The sequence below is a fragment of the Chaetodon trifascialis genome, chromosome 5 (assembly GCF_039877785.1).
Source record: "Chaetodon trifascialis isolate fChaTrf1 chromosome 5, fChaTrf1.hap1, whole genome shotgun sequence".
NCBI classification, from domain to species: domain Eukaryota; kingdom Metazoa; phylum Chordata; class Actinopteri; order Chaetodontiformes; family Chaetodontidae; genus Chaetodon; species Chaetodon trifascialis.
The window spans coordinates 8,178,911-8,194,075 of record NC_092060.1 but is presented as its reverse complement, the minus strand read 5'-3'; the positions used below and the strand labels follow the sequence as shown (position 1 = coordinate 8,194,075).

The 15,165-nt window shown below is 40.7% G+C and overlaps 2 protein-coding genes across 2 annotated transcripts; both read left to right on the top strand.

Annotated features, from left to right (window-relative positions):
• The first annotated feature begins 381 nt into the window (after positions 1-381).
• Positions 382-7,572, top strand: cenpu (centromere protein U). The gene is made up of 14 exons (XM_070963034.1): positions 382-471; positions 1,161-1,215; positions 1,431-1,512; positions 2,028-2,244; positions 2,354-2,557; positions 3,064-3,148; positions 3,274-3,360; positions 3,479-3,569; positions 4,005-4,134; positions 4,760-4,838; positions 5,637-5,684; positions 6,098-6,159; positions 6,848-7,004; positions 7,235-7,572. Exons 1-14 carry the CDS (start codon positions 467-469, stop codon positions 7,331-7,333), a joined length of 1,401 nt encoding a protein of 466 aa, XP_070819135.1. The 5' UTR covers positions 382-466; the 3' UTR covers positions 7,334-7,572.
• A 352-nt stretch (positions 7,573-7,924) lies between these two features.
• Positions 7,925-13,301, top strand: LOC139331535 (caspase-3-like). The gene is made up of 7 exons (XM_070963035.1): positions 7,925-7,947; positions 9,160-9,240; positions 10,414-10,580; positions 11,266-11,394; positions 11,901-12,076; positions 12,591-12,711; positions 12,839-13,301. The coding sequence occupies exons 2-7, from the start codon at positions 9,164-9,166 to the stop codon at positions 13,078-13,080; spliced, it is 912 nt and encodes a 303-aa protein (XP_070819136.1). The 5' UTR covers positions 7,925-7,947; positions 9,160-9,163; the 3' UTR covers positions 13,081-13,301.
• The last annotated feature ends 1,864 nt before the right edge of the window (positions 13,302-15,165 follow it).

Here is a 15,165-nt window from a genome sequence, read left to right as displayed (position 1 = left end):
ATACATATATTATGTGTTATTTATAGATGTTATGTACACTTGTTATTTACTTTGTGTAAATGAAACAGAACAAAACCTAATTTAGCCCAATGCGCCACAGTCCCCTTCCTCGAAAGGTAAAACGAATGGTGAACCCTTTCGCTTTCCGTAGGACCGACATTTGGGGGAAACCACTCCGGTAATTTTAATTTCTTGATTTTTTTTCTTTTAACAATCTTTCAATACAAATGTTTATTTTGAGTATACTGTGGCCGTGCTATATTGCAGTAAATCAATGTCTGAAATTAGTAATTATATTTAAAGACGCTTATTGTGGGCTGTAACCTTTTCGCTGTAAATAATTGTACCATCGCCACCCCCGTTTATGTGGATTGGTACAGTCCCAAAACTTGAAGCGTTTTGCGGGAAGCTGTTTCAGTTGTGAGCTCCGGACTGTTTACAAACTGACAAGCCATCGTTGTTCAAAATGAGGTGAGAAACAATCTTACTAGTTCATTGCCGTTCGTTTAAAAGATAGCCAATGTCCGAGCCCATATCTCTATTACTCTGTTTTGTATGTTGGTAAAGTCACAAATTTCATTTGGCGCTAGCTAAAAATCTTTGGAAATAACGTCCCCCTGCTTGTATAATGACACTGGCAAATGTAATTGTAGCTAACCTTAACTTACACATTAAATATTAGTATACAGTTAAATGATAATATACAGCAGGAGATGCTTTACATATAGGTAAACCCTCGTGCTCGTCGTTTCGGCACGTAACATAAATACATTACAACTCGTTAAAGTGATTGGTACGGTTCGCATTGAGTAGCTAATACTAATTTAAAATATAAGTGTTCTTTGATGGTGATATAAAATAGCCAAATGCCAGAGGAGCCGTTACTTAGTCCAAAACTGCTCGGTGACATTTGGAGGGCAATTTGCAGGGCTTTGCAGTAAATACGAGAATGTGCTATATTACTGAATGGAGTTTGGTTTGAGTTTAGCCACATAACAGCTGTGAGATTTGACGTCAGCATCAAGCACTAGCCCGGTGTTTTGATGGGGTCTCTGTGCCTCTTCAGCACCACAATCATTCGGTGGGTGGTTTCACCTGGTGAAACAACAAGTTTGCAGCCTGACGATTGATAACTGGGTCTGTCCTCTCTGTCTCCACAGTACCAAAAAGAGAAGAGGAGCCAAAATGCTCAAAGTACTACAAGATGAGAGTCAAGTGAGTCGGTCAATGGTCACTATAGTATTTGCACTTATGAAAATTTGTTTTCATATTTTTTTAAAAGGGATGAAAATCGATCATCCCAAGAGGAGGGAATTTCCATACATCATGTTGATGTATATGTCTGTAATTGCGTTCCTACATATTGTTGTAAAATTAGCTCAATGGACAGTAAATGATGGAATTTGATTTTTGTCCTTGTTCAAATCCAGAAAGGATCAGATCAGGTGGATTCTCCAGACCTGTCTGCTATAGAGAGAGCGAGCTTCCTGGAGGGACTGCAGCTCTGTCATGGTGAGTGTTTACACTGTACTGCTCTCTTTACCCACGTCAAACACATTGTGTCTCTGAGTCGTTAAGTGTTCAGTATATTCAGTAAAGTATTCAAATTTAACACCTAAAAAAATAATCTAATGGATTTTTGCAAAGTGCCTCTTGAAAAGGCACACACTCCAATATGGCTGCTGAACTATATGTTGTAAATGGAGGGTAGCATTATTCTAATGTTTAATTAAATCAGTAAAATACCATGATGCTATTAGAAATGTACTGATGATGCATTCTGCTGGATGTTTTCTGTTCTCCTCCTAATCTTGTGTCACTGTTTTGACAAACTAAGCTCAATCTGCATTTTGTTACTGCAGCACTTGTTCAAGCAGATTTCACTGTCATTGGTGAACAGTTGTCTTCATGTTCATTTTTTTATCTTTCAACATATTTTTTTTTTTAATTGATTTTTATTTAGCTTGGCCTAGCATTGTGTCAAACCACCAGTCTTATGCTGACCAGAGAACTATTGTGTTTCCTAGGTAACCCTCTGCACAGTACTGCCATGGAGGAAGATTTAAATGTCTTACAGGAAGGACAGACGAACAAAGGAAAAGCTGGGAGAAAGGACATTGCTCAGACACTGAAGACTACTGTTAAACAGAGCGGAGCTGCTGTGAAGAGGAAGGAGATGGAGAGGGGTGAAGAGAATGAGAAGAAGAGGGGGAGGAAAAGTACTGCAGAGAAGGTCAAAGCCAGGTGAGGTCAAAGCAATGTGTTTGCTACTGTTACCTTCCACTTTGATACCACTGCAGCCAGAGGAAAGCTGGTCTATGTGAACTCCAACTGTTCTGTCTGTGTTGAACAGGCCTGAGACAGAAGGAGAAACAAAGAGAAAGAAGGGTGCATCTCAGGGGAAAAGAGGAGAATTAGATGTGGAGAAGAAGAAATTGGACCCAAGCGCCGTCCTCCTGAAAAGTAAACAGCTGACTCCACCAGCCAGCAGGCTCAAACATTTGGTTGGGAAGAAACCATCCAAGAGGAGGAGCGCCGGACAGGCGTCTGCAGCGAGGTGAGAAAGGTTGCTTTTCAGTCTAAGGTCACTTCACAATTTTGCAGACCCACACCGGAAACAGTTGCTGATGGGCTCTCAAGGATCAGGAAACGGTCACCTAAAAGTCTTGGATAAAAACAGATGAAAGCTGAGGAGAGGCTTTCTTGAAAGACAAACACAAATACAACAATATATATGTGCAAAATACAACAACTGCATTACAACCCATCAAACGGAGTATTACTTGCCAAATGTTAATGTCATATATCCAGTGCAAGAGTTGTGATGAAATGCATCATGTTAGGGGAGTGGGGCAGCGCTTAGGGAAAAACAGTCAGTTGATAGAATAGCTATTATGGTGCATAATAGTCTGACTGTGGTTGCAAAGCCCTGCATTGTTTTATTCTTTTAGACTCTGCTCTAAGTGCATCCTCTTTGTTGATGGGCTTGACTGTAATGATGTATTGATGTATCTGTCTTCCTGTCTTTCCATTTTACTGTATTCCTTTCTGTCTGTCAACAAGGCTGGGGAAGAATCAGCAGTTGAAGACAGACAAGAAGAGAAAGAGTGAATCAGGAAGTGGAATGTCTAGTGAGCAACAGTCACATGTAAGAAATCGAATAATGTTGTCTCCAGTTACAAAGATAATGGCAGGTATACCACAATGTCATGATGAAGCAAAAAGACTGCACATATGCTGATTCATTGTTATGCTGTGTTTTTTCTCTTCCAGGAGGAATCTGATACTGGCACGACCCCACAGAAACGCAAGAGAGTCCAGTCTCCTGATAAGGAGATGGTGGATGAGGACATGAGTTCGGTATGGACTATCTTCAGCAGACTGCTGTAGCTGGGAGCAAAGTATCCACAAGAATGTGGCCTAAATTGTGACTTTCACTTAATTTGTATTGATCTTTTTCTTTATGTCATTTATTCAGAATCCAAGTCCAAAGAAGGCCAAGGTGTACAGTTTGGACAAAACCAGCAAGTCTTCGTCCATTAGGTCTAAATCCAGAAAGTCTTCATCAGGTAAGGGAAAAGAGCACAAGAGGCAAGCATCAGTTGAGATTTCTGGCTGAACTGCAAACTTAATCATCACAGTATCCTTCAAAAACAAAAGTCAGATTTTTCAACCACATTTAAAGGAATATTTTGACATTTTGGCAAATTTGCTGCTGCTTTCTTACAGATAGGTAAAACATCAACACTGCTCTCATGTCTGTGCTACAATATGAAGTCAGGAGACAGTTTGGTTAGCTTAGCATAAAGACCGGAAATAAGGGGAAACAGCATAAAAAATATATGTGTATGTATGTATATATCAGTCAGGCTAGCTGCTTCCCCCCTTTCCAGTCTTTATGCTAACTGTCTCCTGGCGTAAACTCCTGCATTTCTGAGGTTGTTTCAGTGAAACTAAGTTTTCATAAAGCTTGAACCATGAAAACCTACTTCTTCCACCTGAAGGAAGTGCATCTGCAGAGGCAGAAAAGACCAACGCCGATACAGAGAGGAGGAGGAGGAGACGTGGTCGTCGGGGAGAAACACAGTTTGAGGTGGTTCTGGATTCCTTCCTTGACTTCTGTCAACAGTACAGGTAAACCAGCTGATAACACTTTGTAATGAGGGTGCAAATCATATACTTAAGTAATGACTTAGTCATCATAATAGGCCATCATGAAGGCTTGTGAATTCAGACTTACTTTATATTCACTCGTTCACTCACTCCTATTTTTTAAATCGAATTGGTCATTGAATGCATGCAACATTTACATAGTAAACATGAATACAGTTGCACAACTGAACTTTTATGTAACTACAATGCTGCTAATTTGATGGCATATCAATGTACAACCCCAAGTCCAGAAAAGGTGGGACGCTGTAAAACATAAATAAAAACAGAATGCAATCATTCGGAAACAAACCGTTTACTGACAACGGTTTTCCAAAGTGTTCCTGAGCTCATGTCGTAATATCCTTTGTACAAGCATTAAGTAAATTGTCTTGTGTCTGTTTGTATTGTCTGTTTTCAATTGAGTAGAATCAGGGTTGTGTGAAGTCATAAAAGACATTCATGCAATCAGTGTCCTCAAAGGCCTCCAGCTGATCTCTAGCCTGCCATCTCACCCTTTCATATCATATCACCATGTACTACAGACTACTTAAAGAGTTTTGATCCGTTTGAGGTGGTTATGCTGTTTGTGTATGTGTTTATTTTTCAGTGAGTCTGTGGAGTCTAATGCAGTCAAACAGTCCATCGATTCTTTCTCCTCCAATGTGAAAGAGCAACTCTTGGAAAAGGTCAGACTTTCCAAATTCTGTTTAATTTGTGGGGAGCTGAAGAAGTGGAAGCAAAAGAGCAGCTGGAGTCTGTAGTTTGTGAGATGTTTTCACTTGACATTTAGAGGTTTGTACGGAGCCCCTAAAGTGCCACGAAGAAGAAGAAAAAAAAAAACTATATCGTGCACACGAGATACTAAAATGTGCGCTCGAGATAGAGTTATTTCCCACGCTTTGACTTGTCCGTGCATATGGCTCTCCGTAGTGACCACTTCAGATGTTCACAGTCACAAATGTGATATAATAGAGAAGAACTCAGCTAATTAACTTTTATTTTCACCTCAGAATGTCATATGATGACATTCTTGTTGCTCTTGCCCTGAGACATGGGATGTGTTGCTGCCTGTCTGTATAAATGAACGAGTTAATTAAATCAGCGCACGATTTAGCTTAAACGGGGCTCTGTAGGTTTGGGCTTATTTTGTTCACCTGGAAAAAAAGTATCACCACAAACTTAACTTTAGCAGATTCTGAAACCATGGGCCTCTGAGAGAATAGTCCACGATTACAACCACATTTTCAAAGCATTTTGTTGTTCACACAAGAAAATGTGAAACAGATTTGACTATACTGGAAAAACTGTTAGAAATTATAGTTGTTACGTGTTTCTCCTAAAAATAAGCCCCTGAGACACCGGAGTGGAATAAATCAAGTCCACAGTTAATGTGATCATACATATTATAATGTGTTCATCATAATGGGTGAATGAAACTAATTAATATCAAACACGCATGTTCTCTGGTGTGTTTTCTCCTCCAGATATCTTCTCACAAGGAGTTCAAGGTTCTTAAAAGAGAAAATGCCAAGGTAACTATGGCAACCAGCTTGTAGCCATGCTGGCGGCGTGACTCAAGGCATGGCAGTGTTGGTTGGTCGGTGTGCCGCTTTGGTCCAGACTGAAATATCTGAACATATCTAACACCACCATGAGGTGGACATTTCTGGCTTTGAGTGAAATGTATCAACAACTGTGGAATCATCAAATTTGCCGCCGATATTTATGTCCCACCAGGGTGAATGATTATAACTTTGGCAAACCTCTGGCTTTTCATTCAGCACCATCATTAGGTCAAAATGTGTCCAATACTAATAACATTCACATTGTCCTGCACTTTGTATTTAGCATGCTAACCTGCTGTTAGTCTTGTTACAGATAAAAGGTTTGGTGGCAGCATGTATTAATTGGGCCTCCTGCTGGTCTTTGTGTCTGTGTGTTTCAGGTGGCATCTTTGATCCGGACAAAGACACAGAGACTGTTGGATGCCAAATATGAGCTAACCAGGTGAGCGGCAGCTCAGAGGAGCAAACTCAAGGTTGAAAAACCGTCTCTGAACAGAGGGGGAGGTCTGAGACACCACCTATCTCCCACATACAATGCTGTCCTTTCATCTCTTCCAAAGAGATTCAAAAACTTAGCCTCTGAAAATAAACAACAAAGCCATTCACACATGGCTCAAGAGCCTCCCAATGACAAGAATGGGACACTAACAAGGCAGGCGACTGTCGTTGACACCCAAGGGTTGCACCCTACCCCGCCTTATGGGGGATCGTTTGCCTCACAATAGAGTGATACCATCCTTGGTTTTGGGAGTTGGCCTCACTTAGAGGATAAATACTTGAACCTAACACCATTTCATTAGACCAGAGCTGTCCTATCTAGTCTGATGCACATGAACTGATGAAGCCTGCTCAGATGAGAGGCGAAACATCTTCCAAGACAAACTGACAAAGTCCAGTTGCGAACAATTGAATGCCCTGAAGCCTACAATGACCTGGATGAATGAGAATATTCACAGGCATCACCAGCTTTCATTTCCACAAACTCATGTTACTGTAAAGTCGTAGTGTCGATAAACTAAAAGGCACAACAGCTGTCTTTTGATTGTAAAAAACATCATTATCACTCCTAATAACTTACAACTTCCTGTTAGTGTTTTTTACATCCAAGTCCTCATGATATGTTTGGCCAGGGCTGAGAGGAAGGCATGGTTACTGCAAAAGGAGAAAGCTGAACTCAAAGTCAGATTAGCTGATCTGAGACGAGGCCGAGCCTTTCTGCACGACATCAGTGAGCTCAACAGACAATACCTGCAATTCCGACACAAGCACCCCAAAGAGCAAGAGACGGTATAAACACACACACACATACTCACACACGCTCACACTCACACTGATCATGTTAATACTGAAATAGATATAATGACCTGAACGCTGTCTGGTTATTTGTGTGTCTCAGCTTTACCAGTAAAAACTGTCTTAAACTTACTGGCGTTTTCATGAACAGGTGATGCTTTTCAAGAGTTTCGATCAAACTCTCACAGTGACACACCCACCTTTCCTCTCCCCCTCCCATCCAGTATGGGGCGTCCAGCTTGCCAGCTCTGCTGTTGGAGACCAAATATATCCATCTAGCAGTGCATCAGCTGGGAGGCAAAACGGACCTGAAGAAAGACTGAAGAAGAGTGGGACTCAGAAAGGATGTGCTGTACCACACACACATAAATTTGTGCAGATTAAAGAATAATGCTAAGAATAAATATTATGAGAAATATTAAGGCTGCTGGAAGGGTTTTAAGCCCTTAATGCATAAAGCAGCTTGACATTTGGATTGTATTCAGATTTCATTGTGTATACTGGCCAAATCTGATCCATCCTGCATCATCTCTGAATAAATACTGTAAACATAATAAATTCCAAAAAATAACGTTTCTTTTTGTGTTTTTCTTGACGTAAGAATATGGAAAATTATATTTGAAGGTGTTGTTGAATGAGTGAGTACTGTAATTACAAAACGCATGTATTACGTATTTATTAAAAAGTGTTGTCATTCAATTCTTCTAACGTGTACTCACACGCCGAAGTATTGATAGTGACAGTTTTACAAGCCAATCAACTGCTCCTTTAGGACAAGGTGTGCCCGACCTCTTTCGGGTTCTCCCGCCCACATAGAGAGCGGCGTTCTTGATTGGCTGAGAGTTTCTGGCCAGCGCATTTAACAGTTTGACGTTTCCTTGTAATGTTAGGACGAGGGGCTGAACCGCACATATCCACCACCGTGTCATAGAAAAAGGTACGTTTATTTTGCATTTATTATTATTATTATTCACACGAGTTTGACGAAATATGACTGTCGTGTCAGTTGCAGGTACGTGACAACCAGCGGTCACATTAGTTTGCTTTAGGTTACTAGTGTTGCTAACTGTCACCTGACAGATGTGTTTTTACATGTCAGTCAGAAGTTGGAGGCAGTTATGAATTCAGTCAGTGTTTAAAACTTGAATATATTTGGCCCAAAATTATTTACCCAGTCTGTTATGGCATATATTACCCGTTTCATGGATGTTGTCAGCTCATATTCGCAAGTCACAGTAGCTTTAACGTTACTTCCTGAAGGAAGATACCACACTTGCACTCTTTTTGAATCCATGGCGGGATGTAAGATACTTGAACATTACAGCTCAGTGCGCCAAGCTTTGAACATATGTTCCCGTTAGTCTCTTCCACAGAAAACAACGTGTATTAACGTGATATGTAATTAAACTTCAAAAAATAAAATTAAAAACTCTCTATATGATAGAAACAGTGACTTGTGTCCATTCAGAACACTTCAGGGGTCGTTTTTCGCTTTTTCCGGACATGTCTGCTGATAAAAAGAGCCGTAAATAATTTCCTGTTTTGTCAGTGGAGTTTCGCTATGAGGTGCGTCCTACATGACAGTGTTTGGTGTTCGTTACACTCGAACATTTTGTTTATTATGGGATTTATGCTGATGCATTAAAGCTGTATTATGACGTAATATTGCTGTCATATATTATGGGATATATGTATGATCAGCTCGCTTCATTCATCAGTGAGTCTAACCACACTGACTGCGTGCTGGCAGGAAGAAGCAGTCTGGTTCCTGTGGTCAGGTTCAAACCATCAGGGGTTTGCTGGGTTCTGGTTAAGACAGCATCCTGTGCCCTAACTCAAAGACTCAGAGTTTCTGCTTTCTGCTGAGGAGTCACTTTCAGTGGACCACCTCAAATGTTCTTTAATAATCATTAAATGTTAATCATACCTAGCATTTAAAGGGTTAGTTCACCCAAATTACAATGTAATAATTAAAGTGAAGTTGCTTAGCCGGTATGAGAAAAGATAAGTTTTAAATGGAATTGAAAGTGGTTTGATGAACCCTGCACAAGCTTTGTGCTAGCGTGCTGGAGGAGGAACTGGAGGAGAAAGATAGATGTAAATCTACAAACTGGTTGGTGTTTTTTCTGCTGTGCATTCTTATCTGCAGGAAGATGGCTGAGTTTCCTGGTGATGATGACGTGCAGGGGCAGGAGGATACATTGGACGCGCTAAAATTTTTTACAAAGACGTAAGTATGGTCAACTAATGACTATTTGACTGACATGGTGTACAGCTGAACCTGTATGCTGAGAATAAGGTCATTACAGGCCCTGCACACCTGCACAGGTGTTTGCACTTATCTGGCTGATTAGACATTTGGTTGAAGGAGGGCAGAGCTATGCTGTGCATTATATTAGGTCACTGGACTCTGCACCAATACAAAAGATAAAGGCGTAGTTTGCACCTGAAAACGGATTAAACTCAAGTGTAAAACCCTCAAGTTTCATATTTTATTTGTTTTCTGATTCACCATCTAGTTACAAATCTGTGTTAATTTTAGGCCTGAATGCCAAATTTCTTAATTCATGAGAAATATTTTTCTTTCCACTCTCTGTCATTTCCCCCATTAACTTTCATTATGGATACAGTTAAAATCAGAGAGGAGAGTCTGTCCATCGTTTCCATTAAGTCACATGCGAGGCTCATAATTCCTGATCAGGTTTGATATGTTACATAAATTCAATGTCCCTGAACCATTTAGCCTGATAAATATTTTCCAGTGTTCAAGAGGCATCATAATCATATTCTGGGTAATGAAATAATGATTTCCCCTTCAGAATATCAATAAATACAGATGCAAATAATGAATTAATAATTTTTTCTGCCAGTAGAACTGGTTCCTGTGTGTCTGAGCAGGACTCAGTACACAGTATAGATACAGAAAGCAGGTCGCATTCATGTACTGCTATCATCACAAACTGATGTTACTTCATGTGATGCTTCAAAGGTCACATGGTTTCCTTGCGCCTATGAACCATTGGCATAGATTATTTAAAAAAATAAGAACATATTTTCGAAAAGCTAAATGGCCACCCAAGTGGATGCAATAGATGTGGAAATGCTAAATTACACAAGAAAGATAGAAAAGAAAGAAAAAAAATCTGCCACACACTTTGGTGCAAGTTATGTATACATTTATAACACCACTACTACTGTTTAGACACGTCACCCTGTGTCATGAGATACTCCAAAAATCATCAGGTCTTCCTACATGTGTGATGTATGCAATTGTGTGGAGACTGTGGTTTTACAAGCCCCTCAGGTGGAGATGCCACTGTGCTGTTTAAGTGTGATGATGCTAAACAAGTTCCTCCAGTTTCACATAATTTCCAAGTGTGTGTATGTGTGTGTGAACATTCAGGTCGAATGCAGGGCCCACAGGCAGTGGTAAGACTGCCGAGGAAATGGACTCTGCCCCCGTCAGCGACAGTAAAGCAGCAGTCTGTGACCCTTACCGCTATAAGATGGACTACCCCTGCCTCGGAACCTGTCTGATTATCAACAACAAGAACTTCCACAGAAGCACACGTAAACACACCCATTCAACAAGACACACACACACACACACACACACACACACACACACACACACACACACACACACACACACACACACACACACACACACCTGTCTGTTTCATCTCATGGTTACTTGCACAAATGTTCAGTGAATTCAATCATGTAAACAAAATATATTCTCATGAGCGTCACCCAGTTTTAGCAGATGTCTAAAACCATTAGTCATGTATGAGTTCAACAGTAATTGGCTACAGGTGATAAAAAAGATTAGAGCTCCAATCACATAATGCTCTCCACATTTCGTACATTCCTGCTCCTAGAGTTTGGTGTGGCGAGTGTGTAGCTGCACCAGTGGAGAGGCAGTACACTTACAGAGAAGAAGCTCTGAATAACACCTGTGGCAGATAAAGTAGTGCTTTTATTCTGGAAGACAGTTTGACAAGTCACAGTAGGCAAATCACAGGTGTGAATATTAGATTAGACTAGTCTAACTGCTAAACTCTCTGCTCTCTTGGGTCTACAAAATAAAGCTCCAGTATTAGCTGTCCAAAGTTTCACAAACAGGACGTGTGAGTTCACTTTGTGTAGCATGAATGTTAGACTCAGTGCTCAGCAGCTCACGCCCCTGCTCTTTGGACTATAACGTAGCTTGAAAGTCTGCTACATGTCCACTTGTGTGTGTGTTTCTCTCCAGAGATGAGTGCTCGTAATGGGACGGATGTTGATGCCGCAAATGCCGTGAAGATCTTCTCGGGTCTGGGTTATAAGATTAAATTTGTCAATGATCAGACTGTGGGACAGATGAAACAACTGATGTTAAGCGGTAACAGAAACTCCAGTTTTTCTTTCTTTCATTCATTCATTCATTCATTCATTCATTCATTCATTCACGGTCACCATAAAGAAAAACCCTTCCCGTCCTCTCACACTGTCATGTTGAATCAGTTTGTCAGCTGACTGAACAAACACTGTGTTCACCGTCATGTTAGCGCCTCTTTTAAATGGTCCGGTGTTGTTACTCAGTAATTATTAGGTGACATTTGCAGCATTCGCACACCACAGGAGGAACCACTAGATGGCAGTGTCTCAGAGTGTTTCCCTTTCAATTCCTGAACACACTCATTAACTTTAATGAGTTCTGGGAAGTGTTCAGTAGTCATCCATGCTAGACTTGTAGATTCTTGCAGTGTGAGAACTAAAACTGCTAGATGCTAAAACCAGCACTGCCCTCAGGATGCTATGTTGCCCAACATTTAACATGAGAGAGGAAAATGTATCTAGACTGGTCATGTCACTCTGTCTCTTGTCTATACTTGTGTGTGTCTCTAGTATCCCAGGAGGACCACAGTAGAAGTGCATCATTTGTGTGTGTGTTGCTAAGTCACGGAGATGAGGGGGTGATATATGGAACTGACGGCCCAGAGGAGTTTGAAAACCTGACTAGACACTTTAAAGGAGATAACTGCAAGAGTCTGGTGGGGAAACCAAAACTCTTTTTCATACAGGTGATTACGCACACACACACGCACATGCACACGCACGCGCACACACACACACACACACACACACACTGTGGACTCATACGTGCAAGGTTTGTTAGAGTGTTTGCAAACAGACTCTCAGTCAGGCTCAGAGTCAGGTTTATTGCCAAGTGGGTTTTCACATACAAAGAATTTGCCTTGGTGTTTTAGTTCATAGCAATAAAGTCAGAGAAAATTAGACATGTGAACATTAGGGAATGTGCTAAACGTTGACTCAACAGGAAAATGTTTTTATTTTGTTCTTATGATGGGATGCCAAGGTTTGAATAATAGAAATTCTGGTCTCACTGTGACACCACCAGAGATGTGACTCCAGTGAAATTTGTCTCTCTTGAGGTACAATGGACTTTAACAACAGCCGCTGCTGGTTGTTTAAGTGGCTTTTATGCCACCTGTCCTGTCTACAGTCTCAGTACAGCCATGAAACACTATCACAGCCAATGCTCGTACATATACCTGCATTTCCTGTCTTTTTCAGGCTTGCCGCGGCTCAGACCTGGATGGTGGAACCCTCATCGAGACTGACAGTGTAGCAGAGCAAACATCGGAGAGGATTCCAGTGGAAGCAGATTTCCTGTATGCTTATTCCACAGCTCCAGGTGACTGATAGCCTTTCCGCAAAGTTGCATTACATTCATGTAATCGATAACGGCCTATAAATCTGACATCCACTGTGTCACTGCGCACCTTTTTCTCAGAGCGTTAACACAGTAAATTGTCCTGCAGGCTACTACTCATGGAGAAACACATCCAACGGCTCCTGGTTCATGCAGTCTTTGTGTGAGATGCTTCAGCGTTTCAGCGGAGAGCTGGAGCTGATGCAGATCATGACCCGAGTCAACCGCAAGGTGGCGCACTACTTTGAGTCTTCTTCCAGCCTGCCTGGATACAGTGGCAAGAAGCAGATCCCCTGTATTGTATCAATGTTGACAAAAGACTTCTACTTTCCTGCCCCGGCCAAGTGCTAAAGTTTTGTGATTTATTGCATAATTCATATGAAACAAGACAATGTGAGTTTTAATCTGACTACCAAGAGAACCCAAATGTCAACGAGTCTTGGGACCTTTTGCAGGGAGGCATTTTCAGTGAGCTTGTTAGTGTGGACTTTACTACATGTGGAGTTACTACACAAAACTATTACTGTATATTTTTAGCATACAACAGTTAGTGTACCACATACAACTTCTCTGTTTTTACCAGTTTTGGAATAAAATAAATGCACAAGCACAAATTCATCAATGTGACTGTGACCTTAGAGTTTTTAAAGCTTCTGAGTCTCCAGTCTTCATCACATGAAAAAAAAAATCCAAATTATTCAACCATAAAAAGGCTTTTAGAACTGATCACTGTCTCTAATAATGTGTGTGTAGCTGTTTGTTGATTGTAAATCTACCAACAATATTGCAGCTAACAAAATAAATATGAATACTGATGTGGAATATCTAGAACATGCCTTTCCTTTTTTATGTGATTGTGAATTGAGGTGTTATATTTCTTCATTTTTTATACTTCCACATTGATGCCTTGAACAAGAATTGTTAATATATAGAGATTTATTTGGCAATACTAAAGGTAAACACAAGACCGCTCACCCAGTGCTCTTCTGTATTTTGTACTCAAATTATTACCATTCAAAGAACAATTTCATTTGCGCAACATGGTGTACTCTGAAGTTTGCCTGCACACTGCCTCAACCTGTGCGCCTGTGACATAGTTCCAGCCAATCACAGAAATAAAATAGGCCATTTCTGATTGGCTGTTTTTGTCTCCAATCCGATCATGAGCATTATCAGTCGCTAAGAGAATGGCAGCTGATCAAGCTGTTGTGGAGGTTATTGTTGTGCACTGTAGGGGGATAATAGCGAACACAGAAATGAATTTACTGTTCGTTTTTTTGTTTGCTCAAATTATTCTTTGCAATGTTTCTACAAAATATAATTCATGTGTCCAGGAAAAGTTTTTCAGAATGTTGCAACTCAGGATTTGACACAAATGTATCTCCATCAGGTCAGGCAAGATAGATTAAAAAAACAACAAAAAAAAGATTTACTGTTTCACAACTATTTCTTTGCCGAAGTTTTACGTCCCTGATAGTCTGCTGCTGCCTCAGAGATCCTGGAGGCTGTGTGACAAAACGTGTTTGTCCATGGAGCTCCTGAATCTGACAGTAATAATGGCTGAATGACTTGTTGCATAATTATGACAATCTGTGATAAGCCTCAGATAGTTGGGTCAAGCAACAGAAACTGCATTCTTTTCAGGTTTGTACATAAGACCTCACTTAATGTGAGCAATTCTTCTTCCCACCGAACAAACATTTTTGAAAACATGTCCGGTCCAACTGTGTGCAGAGAGCTTGTTTAGAGTTAACCCTTAGCCTCTTGTGCCAGAAGGTGGCAGCATAAACAAAGTTGCATTGAACTGAAGACTTTTGTTTTAATGTTGCCTCTTGCAGGGCTGTTTTCCTGGTCAGCATTTAGTTCACTGACAAACAGAGGCCTGGAGTTTAAAGAGTCTATAATGGCTTACTATTCACAGCGTATCAAAGGTTTGACTTTCATTGAAGCTGCTCTGTCTTTTTTTTTTCAAAACAACAACAACAACAACAACAAAAAAACCTGATGGTTCAATTCCAAGATCACTAAAATATCAACACACTGCTTCAGAGTTTCTCTTTGCACATCAGCACTGATAAAGGCTGTAATTGGGCCTGTTATGAACTTTGCTTTGGAGCGTTGTCGAAAACTCTTTATGAATGATTAACAGTTGGTGAGGATTGTTTTGCAAGTCAGTGACAGCATGTGAACATGCCTCCACAAGAGGAAGCCAGAGAAACATTCAGTGTAGCTCTGGCAGCCTTAAATGAATCAGCAGTAGCAGATCTTTCAAGGGCACGCACTCTTCCAGGAACAGAAATTCCGTATAATTTAACCCTCGATGCACAGATCGGACCATGTGGAAGTGCTGAAATACAGATGAATAAGGTTTTCTTCATGGTTTTTGCCTGTGCAGAGTGGTGTCATGTTTGATTCCAGCAGTCACTCTTGTTTCTG